General features: G+C 59.3%; 2 protein-coding genes across 2 annotated transcripts in view; one reads left to right on the top strand and one right to left on the bottom strand.

Moving 5' to 3' along the window:
• cdc25d (cell division cycle 25 homolog d) overlaps positions 1 to 12,338 on the bottom strand; it is a 34,054-nt gene extending 21,716 nt beyond the window's left edge. The window contains exon 1 of the mRNA XM_052027678.1: positions 12,244 to 12,338. Within this exon, the coding sequence (XP_051883638.1) occupies positions 12,244 to 12,338 (95 nt within the window). The remainder of the gene's footprint in view (positions 1 to 12,243) is intronic.
• Positions 12,257 to 17,174, top strand: part of pi4k2a (phosphatidylinositol 4-kinase type 2 alpha) — a 29,335-nt gene continuing 24,417 nt past the window's right edge. The window contains 3 exon segments of the mRNA XM_052027334.1: positions 12,257 to 12,627; positions 12,629 to 12,676; positions 12,678 to 12,715. Of these exon segments, the coding sequence (XP_051883294.1) occupies positions 12,337 to 12,627; positions 12,629 to 12,676; positions 12,678 to 12,715 (377 nt within the window). The 5' untranslated portion in view covers positions 12,257 to 12,336.

Raw genomic sequence — 17,174 nt, 5'->3', positions numbered from 1 at the left:
GCATTACTGCCCAGACACACACATTTTTAATGTGCAAACCGCCCAGAACACCATCCTACATTGGATTAGACGGTGACTCTTTCTGGGTGAATGAGTGCCCGTCAGGAGATTATCCCAGGCACGACTTCCTTTACTGAGGCTGATGTTTTCCCCAGAGCAGTCATGCAGCCAATGACATCTTCATGTGTGTTGTTATCCAACTGAATTGGTGCCCTGGGTGCTGCATGTGACCTCTGTTTATTAGCCACTGGGAGCAAATTGGTAAACATAGAACATAGAACAGTACAGCACTGGAACAGGCCCTTCAGCCCACAATGACTGCTCTGAACATGATGGCAAATTAAATTAATTCTCTTCTCCCTTTACATGATCCATAACCCTCCATATTCATGTGTCTATCTACTAGTCTCTTAAATGCCTCTATCGTATCTGCCTCCACCACCGCCCCTGGCAGCCCATTCCAGGCACCCACCACTCTGTGTAAAAAAACTTGCACCGCACATCCCCTTTAAACTTTCCCCCCTCACCTTAAATGCACGTCCTCTGGAATGGGCGGCACGGTAGCATAGCGGTTAGCGTAACGCTATTACAGCTGCAGTGACGTGGGTTTCAATTCCCGCCGGTGCCTGTAAGGAGTTTGTACGTTCTCCCCGTGCCTGCGTGGGTTTCCTCCGGGTGCTCCGGTTTCGTCCCACGTTGCAAAGGCGTATGGGTTAGGAAGTTGTGGGCATGCTATGTTGGCGCCGGAAGCGTGGCGACACTTGCGGGCTGCCCCCAGAACATTCTTAGCAACGCAAAAAGACATATTTCACTGTGTGTTTCGATGTACACATGACTAATAAATAAATATCTTATTTTATGTAACATTTCTACACAGGGAGAAAGATTCTGACTGACTTGAATGGAAGGGTTCGGAACATTGTACCTAGCCTCTCCCAGACACATTTATCACTGCTTAGAGCTGATGGAGAAGCATCACTGTGTGTTCACTCAATCTACATGCAAGAAACTGCGGCATCAGCGCCAGTGACCAGCCTGTACCTCGCAGTCCTTGGGGCCACCCATGCCTCAGGACTCTGCCTGTGCATGGGATCACACTGCACGGCTGTGGAGTGGCTACGCATGCTTGACGTGGTTGCTTCCCACGCCACCAGGGTCAGGAACAGCTACTTTCCTACAACCATCAAGTTCTTGAACCGACCTGCACAACCCTAACCCTACCTCAGCAAAGGAAAAGCGGGAGCCACGAGAGACTGTGGATGCTGGAATCTGGAGCAACAGACAATCTGCTGGAGAAATTTGGGCCTCAAACTGCTGAGCTCCTCCAGCAGATTGTTTGCGGCAAATTAAAAGCAGAGAAGGCCATTTGCTCCTTGTTCTGATGAGCTTCATTGACCTGAAAACATTAACTGTTCCCCTCTCCCCACATGCTGCTCGACCCACTGAGTATCCCCAGCACCTTCTGTTTTTGTTTCAGATTTCCAGCATCTGGATGAGTATGTTGATGGGTGGGTTAGTAAGTTTGCAGATGATACCAGCTTTGGTGGAGCTGTGAATAGTGTAGAAGACTGGTGACAGATACAGCTTGATATAGATCAGTTCTAGATGTGGGCAGAGAAATGGCAGATGGAGTTTAACCTGGATAATGCGAGGTGTTGCACTTGGTGGGACTAATGTCAAGAGGCAGTACACACTTAAGGGCAAAGACCCTTAATAGTGTTGAAGAGCAGAGAGATCTTGGGGTGCAAGTCCATGACTCATTGAAAGTGGCTACACAGGTAGACAGGGTGGTTAAGAAGGCTTATGGAATGCTTGCTTTCATTAATCGGGGTATTGAGTACAGGAGTCACGAAGTTAGATGCATCTCTATAGAACTCTGGTTGGGCCGCATTTAGAGTATTGCGTGCAGTTTCTGGTCACCTCACTATAGGAAGGATGTCGAGGCTTTAGAGAGGGCGCAGAGGAGGTTTACTAGGATGCTGCCTGGATTAGAGGGTATGTGCTATCACAAGATCACAAGATCACAAGACAAGGGAGCAGAAGCAGGCCATTCGGCCCATCGAGTCTGCTCCAAGGAAAGGGAAAATAGAAAATGAGAAATGGGGAATGGGGGAAGAAGAAGAAGAAGAAAAAAAAACTATTCTAATCCCAATTTCCGGCCTTATCCCCATATCCCTTGATATCCTGACTTATTTAGATATCTATCTATCTCCTCCTTGAACGCCCCCACTGATCTGGCCTCCACTGCTGTACGTGGCAAGGAGTTCCACAAATTCACCACCCTCTGGCTAAAGAAATTTTTCCTCATCTCTGTTTTGAAACTGTAACCCTCTAATTCTAAGATTGTGCCCTCTGGTCCTGGACTCACCCGCCAAGGGAACAGCCCAGCCACATTTACTCTGTCCTTTCCTATCAATATTTTAAATGTTGCTATGAGGTCCCCTCTCATTCTTCTGTACTCCAGCGAGTACAGTCCAAGAGCCGACAAATGCTCCTCATAAGTAAGCCCTTTCATTCCTGGAATCATCCTCGTAAATCTCCTCTGAACCCTCTCCAACGTCAACACATCCTTCCTACGATGTGGGGCCCAAAACTGCACACAATATTCCAAATGAGGCCTCACTAGTGCCCCGTAGAACCTCATCAACACTTTCTTACTTTTATACACTATACCTCTCGAAATGAATGCCAACATAGCATTCGCTTTCTGTACCACCGATCCGCCCTGGTGGTTAACCTTTAAGGTATCCTGCATGAGTACCCCCAAGTCCCTTTGTACTTCCGTGCTTTGGATTTTCTCTCCTTCTAGATAATAATCTGCCTACTTATTTCTGCTTCCAAAGTGTACAACTGCACATTTCCCTACATTGAATCTCATCTGCCATTTCCTTGCCCATTCTCCTAAACTGTCTAGGTCCCTCTGCAACCTTCCTATCTCTTCAATACTCCCTACTCCTCCACCTATCTTGGTGTCATCCACAAACTTAGCCACGAAACCATTTATTCCATCATCCAAATCGTTAATGTACAAGGTAAAAAGGAGCAGCCCCAACACTGACCCCTGCGGCACACCACTAGTAACCGGTAACCAACCAGAACGAGATCCTTTTATTTCCACTCTTTGCTTCCTGTCAACCAGCCAATGCTCCACCCATTCTGTTATCCTACCCGTAATTCCATGACCTCTCATCTTATTAATCAGTCTCCTGTGAGGCACCTTATCAAAGGCCTTTTGAAAGTCTAAATACACAACATCTACTGCCTCTCCCTTATCCACCTTACCTGTGATTTCTTCAAAAAACTCCAATAGGTTGGTCAGGCAGGATCTTCCCTTCACAAAACCATGTTGGCTAGGACCTATCCTGCCCTGAGATTCCACCTCCTCTGACCCAATATCCTTCCTTTCTATCGATTTTATATCACTACTAACCATCATGGCCACACCTCCCCCTCTGCCTACCCGCCTATCCTTCCTATACACTGTGTACCCCTGGACATTCAGTTCCCAATCACATCCATCATAAAGCCATGACTCGATGATTGCCACAATGTCGTATTTATTAACCTGTAGTTGTGCCACTAGGTCATCTACTTTATTCCTAATGCTACGTGCATTTAAATATAGTACGATTAGTCCGGTATCTGCTATTAATTTTGTTGTACTTCTATTGTTCAGCAGATTATCCTGGCTTTCCATCTGTCTATCCTTCTTACCATCTTCACTACATACTACCTTAGACATGTTCCTATATACCTCATCCCCTATCCTAACATTCTGTATCCTAACATCAGGAGAGGCTTGACAAACTTGGGCTCTTTTCTCTGGAGCGGCAGAGGCTGAGGGGTGATTTGTTGGAAGTGTATAAAATTATGAGGAGCATAGATAGGGTGGACAAGCAATATCTTTTTCCCATTATTGAGCGATCCAATACCAGAGGGCATGCATTTAAGGTGAGAGGGGGTAGGTTCAGAACAGGCGTGAGGGGTATTTTTTTTACTCAGAGAGTGGTGGATGCCTGGAATATGTTGCCTGATAGGGTGGTGGAGGCAAATTCATTGGGGGCTTTTAAGAGGGGCTTGGATGGGCACATGAATGAGAGGAAAACGGAGGGATCTGGGCATTCTGTAGGTAGGAGGGATTAACTATGTGGGCACAACATTGTGGGCCGAAGGGCCTGTTCTGCGCTGTACCGTTCCATGCAGCCTTTTTGCTTTGCATTTTTTCGGCCTCTGGGCATTACCTCTCTTGGCAGGACAGTCCGTTGAGGTTGAAGGACAGGCAGGAGACAGGGGAGAAAGCTGGATCTGGCGAGAAAGACATCGGCTCTTCACCGCTTCCACAATTCTTCAATGCACACGATGCTGAACCGAAAGCCACTTAGAAGCCCGTCCAAGTCTGCAAATCAGAAGGACAACAGGTGAAATAATGCAATTAAAAATACTCGCAGCCGCAGTGGAACCTCCAAAGATGCGCTGTTCGCAGTGTTGACTGAGATCCGGGGTGACTGAGGCGCATCCCTTGCGGTTACCAGCAATCCGGCGTTGCAGCAGGCGGTTGTCAAGGACGCAGTTTTTATCCCAGCTATTGGATCTTGTCCTCTCACAAGGAAGCAATTTTCACGCAAGTTATAAATTGCAACAACAAAAAAAATCCGTGCAAAGTACCCAGGCGATGAAAGCAAATTTCAACTCAATTGTACTTTCAAAGGAATAGGGAAGGGAGGAAGGGAGGAATGGGACCAGATCCCCTTCTCGTCGGAGCCCGTGCAAAGTGCTGGGAGGGTTTTCACAAGCTGTTGCGGGCGACGTTCAGTGAGACAAGAGGAAACAGCGACCGGTCTCGGCTGTGCAACAACAATGACGTCGAGAGACTGCAGACGCTCCAATCGGGAGCAAAACATAAACTCAGCAGGTCGAGCAGCATCTGTGGAGGCAGAGGGATGGTCGACCTACACGTTCTCCAATCATTGACTGGAGATGTGTTTTTTTTTATAATCTTTGACTCTTGATGAAGTCAACTGCTGTTTCAGAGAGATGAGATAGCTTTATGAGTCACATGTACATCGAAACACACAGTGAAATACATCTTTTACGTAGAGTGTTCTGGGGGCATCCTGCAAGTGTCGCCACGCTTCCGGCGCCAACATAGCATGCCCACAACTTCCTAACCTGTACGTCTTTGGAATGTGGGAGGAAATCGGAGCACCCGGAGGAAACCCATGCAGACACCGGGAGAACGTACAGACTCCTTACAGACAGCGGCCGGAATTGAACCTGGGTCTCTGGCGTTGCAATAGCGTTACGCTAACTGCTACACTACCGTGCCTGCCATGAAATAACTTAAGGGTGGAAAAGAGGTACAACTATTCATAGAGTCATACAGCACGGATACAGGCCCTTCGGCCCAGCCAGTCCATGCCGACCATGGTGCCCACCCAGCCAGTCCCAATTTCCTGCGTTCGGCCCATATCTCTCCGAGCCCCACCCCTCCATGTACCTATCCAAGTGCTTCTTAAATGACACTGTTGTACTTGTCTCAACCACTTCCTCTGGCAGCTTGTTCCATATACTCTCCTCCCTCTGTGTGAAAAAGTTGCCCCTCAGGTCCCTTTTAAATCTTGCCCCTCTCACCCTAAATCTATGCCCCCTAGTTTTGGACTTCCCTACCCTGGGGAAAAGACTGTTACCATCCACCTTATCTATGCCTCTCAGGATTATATAAACCTCAATAAGAGCACCCCTCATACTCCTACCCTCCAAGGAATAAAGACCCAGCCTGGCCAACCTATAAACTCAGGCAGACTGGTCCTGGCAACATTCATGTAAATCTAGCAGTACTGCCAGCTCACAGCAAGGATGGAATGCAGTTACAATGGCAGTTCTGCATCCGAGAAATGACCACCACACATAGATTTACACCGAGTAGCAGCAAGGTGCACTCACGCCTCTCTCCTCATCATCACTGCACAATTACATTCTGCAAATGCATTCTTCAACACCAAGCAGATAGGCAGCTTATTTGTTCTATAAAGGGAACTAAATCCTGCTTGAAAACACAAGCTACAACGCTGCAGGTATCACATAAGCGCATCTGTGTAGCCTCAGGATGAATAATCGCAGCAGTTATCCAAAGATTTTAAGGAAATAAGGGAAGGAATTGCATTTGATGTCCGTTCTGCATCAAAGTGTGGCAATTGAATAAAGATAGAAGTCATGCCAGCAAGCTAGGCCAATCCAAAACCTGAGCACAGTAGGAATGGCACCAGCTCCCATCTAGACCAGCCCATCTTCCCCAGAGGAATTCTGAATTATGTATTGGTATTGGTTTATTATTGTCACTTGTACCGAGTACAGTGAAAAAACTTGTCTTGCAAACCGATCGTACAGGTCAATTCATTACACAGTGCAGTTACATTGAGTTAGTACAGAGTGCATTGAGGTAGTACAGGTAAAAACAATAACAGTACAGAGTAAAGTGTCACAGCTACAGAGAAAGTGCAGTGCAATAAGGTGCAAGGTCACAACAAGGTAGATCATGAGGTCAGAGTCCATCTCTTTGTATAAGGGAACTGTTCAATAGTCTTACCACAGTGGGGTAGAAGCTGTCCTTAAGTCTGGTGGTACGTGCCCTCAGGCTCCTGTAATCTTCTACCTGATGGAAGAGGAGAGAAGAGAGAATGTCCTGGGTGGGTGGGGTCTTTGATTATGCTGCTGCTTCACCAAATAGCCTTCCTGGGCATACAACTAAAATTCAAACCAATATAGGCATCCTTAGGGGATCGCCAACTTACCTCTGGAACTGTCTGCTCTCTCCGTTCATTGTCTGGTAAACCACACACCAAAAATGAATAATTTGTACCACCGTTTCTGCCTGAAATGTACCACTATTAGTGCCTGGAGTCCTGGCCAATATTTATTCCATAATTTTTTTTAAATCTCACTAGTATTTTAATGCCTATCCAACTTTGCACATGAGAAGGATTCCTTCCCTGAAGGACATTGTCAAAACAAATGGAATTTTACAAAGGAGATAGCTGTGTGGTCACCATTATGATATTATCTTTCATTCTAGTTTCACAGGTGCTTTGTGAGATTCAGACTCACATCTCTTGTCCTGGCTATCCGATTACTACTCTAGTAGTTTAAACACAATGGCACCTTTCTTGTTAATGAGTGGTTACTTCACTGCTGTTTGTGTGAGCTTGCTGTGGGTGCACATTTCTGATATTACAATAATGGCTATACTTTAAAGAAGTACTTAATTTATGGAAAAAAAGTCTTATATTGATTGTGAAATGTGTCAAGAAGGCCTGAGATTTTAAGATGTAAATGCATGTTCATCACTGGATTGTAGAGAAGACAACCAAAATAGCTCTTTTCAAGGGGCTCCACATACAGAATGAACTGAAAAGGCTTGACTTAATGGTTTATTATCTTTAAAGCACAATCCTATCCACTGAATCTTATCATCATTGATCTTTGTAGTCAAGGATCACTGTGAGCCAATGGGCAGACTTGAGATGTCTATGAAAGTGACCATCAATTGCTGACAGTTGTGTCAGAGCTGTCACATTTTGCAAAATCCATAAAAGACCGGGAAATAGGATAGAGTACAAAGTGAGAAGATACATCATGCTGAGCTTTCTTTATTCCTCAAAACAAAAGTACTTTATAAGATAATCCGACTCTTGTTTCAAAGCAGGATTGGCATCCGGTTTATGTGTAAAGGAGCTATTGATTGCAGATCACATTTCACCCTCTGTTAGTTGCATTGAAACACCTAGGATCCTGCTTTGGAGGATCTTGGAGGATCTATCCTGGTCCCAACACATTGATGCAATCATGAAGAAGGCACGTCAGTGGCTCTACCTCGTTAGGAGTTTGAGATTTGGTAGGTCACCAAAGACTCTTACAAATTTCTATAGATGTACGGTGGAGAGCATTCTGACTGGTTGCATCACCTCCTGGTAAGGGGGCTCCAATGCACAGGATCACAAGAGGCTGCAGAGGGTTGTAGACTCAGCCAGCTCCATCATGGGCACAACCCTCCCTACCATTGAGGACATCCTCAAGAGGCGGTGCCTCAAGCAGGTGGCATCCATCACTAAGGACCCTCATCATCTGCGACATGCCCTCTTCTCGTTACTACCATCAGGGAGGAGGTACAGGAGCCTGAAGACCCACTCTCAATGATACAGGAACAGCTTCTTCCCCTCCGCCATCAGATTTCTGGACGGTCCATGAACCCATGGACACTACCTCGTTATTCCTCTTTTTACTGCACTGTTTATTTTGTAATTTATAGTAATGTTATGTCTTTGCACTGTACTGCTGCCGCAGAACAACAAAAAAAAACCAACAATAAGTCAGTGATAATAAATCTAAGAGAAACAGAGGACTGCAGATGCTGGAATCTAGATGAAAAACACGATGATGCTGGAGGGACTCAGCAGGCCAGACAGCATTCAGATAATAAATCTAATTCTGATTCTGCAAAGCATTGATAATGTAGACCCACAAATGTTCAATTCTACAAATCTCCTCTTATGCTAATCCCACCCTCCCCTTGTTTAGGAAATGGGGGAAAAGATGATTCCTTGCGTTTTCATTTCTTTTGGGTACCACGTAAAACACAGCACTGCAGTCATTTCACAGAGAAAAGAACTTTTATTTCTAATTCTTTAGCACCTCTCACACCTCAAAGTGCTCCATAGCATTTTGAATTGCAATCACTATTACAATGTAGGAAAGATGCCAGCCAATTTGCACAAACAGCAAATAACTTGATATGATTTTATTATGGAGAAATTGATGGATGAATATTTGTCAGCATGCTGAAGAACTGAAGTAACTAAAATGCAGAAGATGTAAATCAAAATAAAAACATAAAGTGTTGTACGCAGTCAGCATGTCAGGCAACATCAGTGGGAGAAACAGAAATGACAGTTCGCCAATGAGGACCCAAGGGTCTGAGTTACAGGGGGAGGTTGGGCAGGCTGGGACTTTATTCCTTGTAGGGCAGAGGATTGAGGGGTGACCTTATAGAGGTGTATAAAATCATGAGGGGCATAGATAGGGGGAACACACAGAGTCTTTTTTCCAGGGAAGGGGAACTAAAAAGTAGGGCGCATAGGTTTGTGAGAGGGGAAAGATTTAAAAGGGACCTGAGGGGCAACTTTTTCACACAGAGGGTGTTGCATATATGGAATAAGCTGCCAGAGGAAGTGGTTGGGGCAGGTACAATAACAACATTCAAAAGACATTTGGATACGTACATGGATAGGAGGGTGTTTAGAGGGATATGGGCCAAACATGGGCAAATGGGACGAGCTTGGTGAGCACCATGGTCAGCACGGACAAGTGGGCTGAAGGGTCTGTCTCCATGCTGTATTACTCTGACTCTATGACTCTTCAGGTGTGGAATATTGAGTAGGCAAGGGGGTTAGGTGGGTACAGATGGATAGAACAGGAGTGTCTGAAGCATGCTGAGGAACCACTGGCTCATCTTCTACCTACAGATATGTTTGCAGCACCTAAGAGTAGATGGGATCCCAGTTTAATTTCTCTTCCTAAAGGCAGCATCACTGACAGCATCAAGCCGGGGATTACCCTGATACCTCCAGAACTCTGGTTAGGCCGCATTTAAATTATTGCGTGCAATTCTGGTCACCTCACTATAGGAAGGATGTCGAGGCTTTACAGAGGGTGCAGAGGAGGTTTACTAGGATGCTGCCTGGATTAGAGGGCGTGCGCTATCAGGAGAGGCTCTTTTCTCTGGAGCGGCAGAGGCTGAGGGGTGATCTGTTGGAAGTGTATAAAATTATGAAGGGCATAGATAGTTTGGACAAGCAATATCTTTTTCCCATTATTGAGTGATCCAATACCAGAAGGCAAGCATTTAAGGAGAGAGGGGGTAGGTTCAGAACAGACGTGAGGGGTTCTTTTTTTACTGAGAGAGTGGTGGATGCCTGGAATGCGTTGCCTGATGGGGTGGTGGAGCCAAATTCATTGGGGGCTTTGAAGAAGGGCTTGGATGGGCACATGAATGAGAGGAAAAGAGGGATATGGGCATTCTGTAGGTAGGAGGGAATAGCTATGTCAGCACAACAGTGTGAGCCGAAGGGCCTGTTCTGTGCTGTACTGTTCTATGTTCTATGTTCTAAAATGAGAAAGTTACAAGGTGTCCAAGGATATTTAGAGTGCAGTAGATGCCATGCATGCCTGAACTTGGACTGCAAGTGAGACACAAGAGACTGCAGATGCTGGAATCTAGAGCAAACACACAAACTGCTGGAGGAACTCAGCAGGTCAGGCAGCATCTGTGGAGGGAAATGGACAACTGACGTTTCAGGTCAAGATCCTTCAAAGTCAAAGTCAAGTTTATTGTCAGATGCACAAGTTACACACACGTCCATGTGTGCACAGGTGCAATGAACCACTTACTTGCAGCAGCATCACAGGCAGACAGCATCAGATAAACAGCATTCTTTTTACAATTCTAAAACATTAATTGTACACAGTTTTTTACAAGAAAGAACACAATTAAAACAAAAAAAATGAAGTCCATTTTAGTGCAAAGTGATCATAGTGATGCTAAACTGTAGTGATTAGGGCTGTGCCGGTTGGTTCAAGAACCGTATGGTTGAAGGGAAGTCACTGTTCCTGAACCTGGTGGTGTGGGACTTCAGGCTTCTGTACCTCCTGCCTGACAATAGCAGCAAGAAGATGGCATGACCTGGATGGTGGGGATCTTTCATGATGGATGTTGCCTTCTTGAGGCAGCGCCTCCTGTAGATACTTCTGATGGTGGGGAAGGAAGGCCGGACTGGATCGGCAAGCGATCTGCCCAAGTTGATGCATGCAAGCAAGCCCAACTCTGGGGGTGGTGGGGGGTGGGCCGCACTTTGCACCGAAAGAAGTTTGGGGCTGAAGGTCCTAGGATTGGTTCCCTGGCATCAGTGCCACATTCAGATCCCATTTTCTGAAGATCTCACTTAACAGCAGTGTGATTAATGCTGCTGTTGGGTATTGGTGCAGTGAGATGTGGGGGGTAAATATTGGAGCTGGAATGATTTATTTGCCCGCACGTACAACAGAGTAGTTTTTTCCTCACTGGAAGGTGTAATTGCTTTGTTATCTCTGGTAAAATAAGCAAGTTACAAGGTCTCTAAGGATAGTTAGATTTATTATCACTGACTTATGATGAGAAATTTGTTGTTTTGCGGCAGCAGTACAGTGCTAAGTACCGATAAAATTACTACAAATTTCAAAATACATAAATAGTGCTAAAAAAAGGAATAATAATGTTCATGGGTCCATGGACCGTTCAGAAATCTGATGGCGGAGGGGAAGAAGCTGTTCCTGAATCGCTGAGTGTGGGTCTTCAGGCTCCTGTACCTCCTCCCCGATGGTAGTAACAAGAAGAGGGCATGTCCTGGATGGTGAGGGTCCTTAGTGATGGATGCCACCTGCTTGAGGTACTGCCTCTAGAAGATGTCCTCAAGATGAAAAACTTGTCTTGCATACCGATTGTACAGGTCAATTCATTACACAGTGCATTTACATTGAGTTAGTACAAAGTGCATTGATGTAGTACAGGTAAAAACAATAACAGTAAAGTGTCACAGCTACAGAGAAAGTGCAGTGCACTAGGGTGCGAGGTCACAACAAGATGGATCATGAGGTCTTAGACATTGTATAAGGGAACTGTTCAATAGTCTTATCACAGTGGGGCAGAAGCTGTCCTTAAGTCTGGTGGTACATGCCCTCAGTCTTCTGTATCTTCTACCCGATGGAAGAGGAGAAAAGAGAGAATGTCCCGGGTAGGTGGGGTCTTTGATTATGCTGGCTGCTTCACCAAGACAGCCAAGAGGTAAAGGTCCAAGGAGGGGAGGCTGGAGTCTGTGACGTGCTGGGCTGTGTCCACAACTCTCTGCAGCTTCTTGCGGTCCCGGGCAGAGCAGTTGCCGTACCAAGCCGTGATACATCCGGATAGGATGCTCGCTACGGTGCATCGGTAAAAGTTGGTGAGAGTCAAAGGGGACAAACCGAATTGCTTTAGCCTCCTGAGGAAGTGGATGTCTGGCAGTGGTGCAGGGGGTAGGGTATGGTGGAGCTGAGCTGATTGATTTGCCCCACAGCAGAGTTTGGGACCTTGCTCCCATTGCCTTGGCCAGGACCAGGAGGTGTGGGGAAGGAGACCGGAAGTTTGTGATAGAACCGGAAGCCGCTCCGTCAGCTGACCCAGTGGCTCGGCCGCCGCGGGAGTCGGTTCGCCCGCCGCCGTCTCCGCTCGGCCCTTCGTCTCGCTGCTGTCCCGCCCGCCTCCCCGCGCCCATGGACGAGACCAGCCCGCTCCGCTCGCCGCTCCAACAGCCGCCCGACACTTACTACGCCACGGCGCAGCTGGGGCCTCCGTCGCCGGCGGCCTTCGGGCCCCGGTTGTCGGGCGGCGGGGGTCCGGGCGCCGGGGTGCGGGTCCCGGTGCCGGCCCCGGCTCCCCCCTCGCCGCCCGGCTCGCCCGCCGCCGCCGCCGCCGGCCGGGAGCGGGAGCGGCAGCCGCTGCTCGGACCCCGCGGCCTCAACGAGTTCCCGGACGAGCCCGAGTTCGCTGAGGTGATGCGGCGGGGCCGAGCAGGCGCAGGAGCTGGGCATCCAGCCGCAGCGCATCCGCCAGGGGCTCCAGCGGCAGCTACTTCATCCCCGACCCGGCAGGGGGTGAGTCCCCGGGGGGGGGGGAGGGGGAGGGGAGGGGAGGGGGTGGCAGGTCCCCGCGTTACCGACGGCTGGTCCCGGCGATGGGTGCAGCTTCAGGTCCCCCTCCCCCTCCCTCCCCTCCCCCCCCTCCCCTCCCCTCCCCCCTCCCCTCCCCCCCTCCCCTCCCCCCCCCCCTCCCCCTCCCTCCCCCTCCCCTCCCCCCCCCTCCCCTCCCTCCCCCCCCTCCCCCCCCTACCCCTCCCCTCCCCCTCCCCTCCCCTCCCCCCCCTCCCCTCCCCTCCCCCCCTCCCCTCCCCTCCCCCCTCCCCCCCCTCCCTCCCCCCCCCCCCTCCCTCCCCCCCCTCCCCCCCCTCCCCTCCCCCCCCCTCCCCCCCCCTCCCCTCCCCCCCCTCCCCCCCCTCCCCCCCCCCCCCCCCCCCTCCCCCCCCCCCTCCCCCCCTCCCCCCCCCCCCCCCCCCCCCCCCCCCCCCCCCCCCCCCCCCCCCCCCCCCCCCCCCCCCCCCCCCCCCCCCCCCCCCCCCCCCCCCCCCCCCCCCCCCCCCCCCCCCCCCCCCCCCCCCCCCCCCCCCCCCCCCCCCCCCCCCCCCCCCCCCCCCCCCCCCCCCCCCCCCCCCCCCCCCCCCCCCCCCCCCCCCCCCCCCCCCCCCCCCCCCACCCCCCCCCCCCCCCCCCCCCCCCCCCCCCCCCCCCCCCCCCCCCCCCCCCCCCCCCCCCCCCCCCCCCCCCCCCCCCCCCCCCCCCCCCCCCCCCCCCCCCCCCCCCCCCCCCCCCCCCCCCCCCCCCCCCCCCCCCCCCCCCCCCCCCCCCCCCCCCCCCCCCCCCCCCCCCCCCCCCCCCCCCCCCCCCCCCCCCCCCCCCCCCCCCCCCCCCCCCCCCCCCCCCCCCCCCCCCCCCCCCCCCCCCCCCCCCCCCCCCCCCCCCCCCCCCCCCCCCCCCCCCCCCCCCCCCCCCCCCCCCCCCCCCCCCCCCCCCCCCCCCCCCCCCCCCCCCCCCCCCCCCCCCCCCCCCCCCCCCCCCCCCCCCCCCCCCCCCCCCCCCCCCCCCCCCCCCCCCCCCCCCCCCCCCCCCCCCCCCCCCCCCCCCCCCCCCCCCCCCCCCCCCCCCCCCCCCCCCCCCCCCCCCCCCCCCCCCCCCCCCCCCCCCCCCCCCCCCCCCCCCCCCCCCCCCCCCCCCCCCCCCCCCCCCCCCCCCCCCCCCCCCCCCCCCCCCCCCCCCCCCCCCCCCCTCCCCCCCCCCCCCCCCCCCCCCCCCCCCCCCCCCCCCCCCCCCCCCCCCCCCCCCCCCCCCCCCCCCCCCCCCCCCCCCCCCCCCCCCCCCCCCCCCCCCCCCCCCCCCCCCCCCCCCCCCCCCCCCCCCCCCCCCCCCCCCCCCCCCCCCCCCCCCCCCCCCCCCCCCCCCCCCCCCCCCCCCCCCCCCCCCCCCCCCCCCCCCCCCCCCCCCCCCCCCCCCCCCCCCCCCCCCCCCCCCCCCCCCCCCCCCCCCCCCCCCCCCCCCCCCCCCCCCCCCCCCCCCCCCCCCCCCCCCCCCCCCCCCCCCCCCCCCCCCCCCCCCCCCCCCCCCCCCCCCCCCCCCCCCCCCCCCCCCCCCCCCCCCCCCCCCCCCCCCCCCCCCCCCCCCCCCCCCCCCCCCCCCCCCCCCCCCCCCCCCCCCCCCCCCCCCCCCCCCCCCCCCCTCCCCCCCCCCCCCCCCCCCCCCCCCCCCCCCCCCCCCCCCCCCCCCCCCCCCCCCCCCCCCCCCCCCCCCCCCCCCCCCCCCCCCCCCCCCCCCCCCCCCCCCGCCCCCCCCCCCCCCCCCCCCCCCCCCCCCCCCCCCCCCCCCCCCCCCCCCCCCCCCCCCCCCCCCCCCCCCCCCCCCCCCCCCCCCCCCCCCCCCCCCCCCCCCCCCCCCCCCCCCCCCCCCCCCCCCCCCCCCCCCCCCCCCCCCCCCCCCCCCCCCCCCCCCCCCCCCCCCCCCCCCCCCCCCCCCCCCCCCCCCCCCCCCCCCCCCCCCCCCCCCCCCCCCCCCCCCCCCCCCCCCCCCCCCCCCTCCCCCCCCCCCCCCCCCCCCCCCCCCCCCCCCCCCCCCCCCCCCCCCCCCCCCCCCCCCCCCCCCCCCCCCCCCCCCCCCCCCCCCCCCCCCCCCCCCCCCCCCCCCCCCCCCCCCCCCCCCCCCCCCCCCCCCCCCCCCCCCCCCCCCCCCCCCCCCCCCCCCCCCCCCCCCCCCCCCCCCCCCCCCCCCCCCCCCCCCCCCCCCCCCCCCCCCCCCCCCCCCCCCCCCCCCCCCCCCCCCCCCCCCCCCCCCCCCCCCCCCCCCCCCCCCCCCCCCCCCCCCCCCCCCCCCCCCCCCCCCCCCCCCCCCCCCCCCCCCCCCCCCCCCCCCCCCCCCCCCCCCCCCCCCCCCCCCCCCCCCCCCCCCCCCCCCCCCCCCCCCCCCCCCCCCCCCCCCCCCCCCCCCCCCCCCCCCCCCCCCCCCCCCCCCCCCCCCCCCCCCCCCCCCCCCCCCCCCCCCCCCCCCCCCCCCCCCCCCCCCCCCCCCCCCCCCCCCCCCCCCCCCCCCCCCCCCCCCCCCCCCCCCCCCCCCCCCCCCCCCCCCCCCCCCCCCCTCCCCCCCCCCCCCCCCCCCCCCCCCCCCCCCCCCCCCCCCCCCCCCCCCCCCCCCCCCCCCCCCCCCCCCCCCCCCCCCCCCCCCCCCCCCCCCCCCCCCCCCCCCCCCCCCCCCCCCCCCCCCCCCCCCCCCCCCCCCCCCCCCCCCCCCCCCCCCCCCCCCCCCCCCCCCCCCCCCCCCCCCCCCCCCCCCCCCCCCCCCCCCCCCCCCCCCCCCCCCCCCCCCCCCCCCCCCCCCCCCCCCCCCCCCCCCCCCCCCCCCCCCCCCCCCCCCCCCCCCCCCCCCCCCCCCCCCCCCCCCCCCCCCCCCCCCCCCCCCCCCCCCCCCCCCCCCCCCCCCCCCCCCCCCCCCCCCCCCCCCCCCCCCCCCCCCCCCCCTCCCCCCCCCCCCCCCCCCCCCCCCCCCCCCCCCCCCCCCCCCCCCCCCCCCCCCCCCCCCCCCCCCCCCTCCCCCCCCCCCCCCCCCCCCCCCCCCCCCCCCCCCCCCCCCCCCCCCCCCCCCCCCCCCCCCCCCCCCCCCCCCCCCCCCCCCCCCCCCCCCCCCCCCCCCCTCCCCCCCCCCCCCCCCCCCCCCCCCCCCCCCCCCCCCCCCCCCCCCCCCCCCCCCCCCCCCCCCCCCCCCCCCCCCCCCCCCCCCCCCCCCCCCCCCCCCCCCCCCCCCCCCCCCCCCCCCCCCCCCCCCCCCCCCCCCCCCCCCCCCCCCCCCCCCCCCCCCCCCCCCCCCCCCCCCCCCCCCCCCCCCCCCCCCCCCCCCCCCCCCCCCCCCCCCCCCCCCCCCCCCCCCCCCCCCCCCCCCCCCCCCCCCCCCTCCCCCCCCCCCCCCCCCCCCCCCCCCCCCCCCCCCCCCCCCCCCCCCCCCCCCCCCCCCCCCCCCCCCCCCCCCCCCCCCCCCCCCCCCCCCCCCCCCCCCCCCCTCCCCCCCCCCCCCCCCCCCCCCCCCCCCCCCCCCCCCCCCCCCCTCCCCCCCCCCCCCCCCCCCCCCCCCCCCCCCCCCCCCCCCCCCCCCCCCCCCCCCCCCCCCCCCCCCCCCCCCCCCCCCCCCCCCCCCCCCTCCCCCCCCCCCCCCCCCCCCCCCCCCCCCCCCCCCCCCCCCCCCCCCCCCCCCCCCCCCCCCCCCCCCCCCCCCCCCCCCCCCCCCCCCCCCCCCCCCCCCCCCCCCCCCCCCCCCCCCCCCCCCCCCCCCCCTCCCCACCCCCCCCCCCCCCCCCCCCCCCCCCCCCCCCCCCCCCCCCCTCCCCTCCCTCTACTCCCCCTTCTCCCCTCCTCCCCCTCCCCCCTCCCCCCTCCCCCCTCCCCCCCTCCCCCTCCCCCTCCCCTCCCCCCTCCCCCTCTTCCCCCTCCCCCCTCCCCCTCTTCCCCTCCCCCTCCCCCTCTTCCCCTCCCCCTCTTCCCCTCCCCCTCTTCCCCTCCCCCTCTTCCCCTCCCCCTCTTCCCCTCCCCCTCTTCCCCTCCCCCTCTTCCCCTCCCCCTCTTCCCCTCCCCTCCCCCTCCCCCCCTCCCCTCCCCCTCCCCCCTCCTCCCCCTCCTCCCCCTCCCCCTCCTCCCCTCTCCCCTCCCTCCTCCCCCCCTCCACCCCCCTCCTCCTCCCCTCCTCTCTCTCTCCCTCCCTCCCCTACCCTCCCCCACCTCCACCGTCCCCCCCAGCATTGTGTGCGGCTTCAGGTTCTTCCCCCCACTACCCCTCTCTCTGTCCCCCCTCCTCCTCCTCCTCTCCCCCCCCCCCCCTTCCCTCCCCCTGTGTTGCGTGTGGTTTCCCTCATGGACGACACGAGACAGCAGATGCTGGAGGAACTCAGCGGGTCAGGCAGCATCTTTAGAGGGAGACAGTCAAGGTCTTGGGTCGTGACTCTTCATCTGGACTCCATGGCCCGGCTG

This window comes from Pristis pectinata, chromosome 12 (assembly GCF_009764475.1).
Source record: "Pristis pectinata isolate sPriPec2 chromosome 12, sPriPec2.1.pri, whole genome shotgun sequence".
NCBI classification, from domain to species: Eukaryota; Metazoa; Chordata; class Chondrichthyes; order Rhinopristiformes; family Pristidae; genus Pristis; species Pristis pectinata.
Note: the sequence above shows the minus strand (reverse complement) of the source record. Positions and strands in the feature narration are given on the sequence as shown.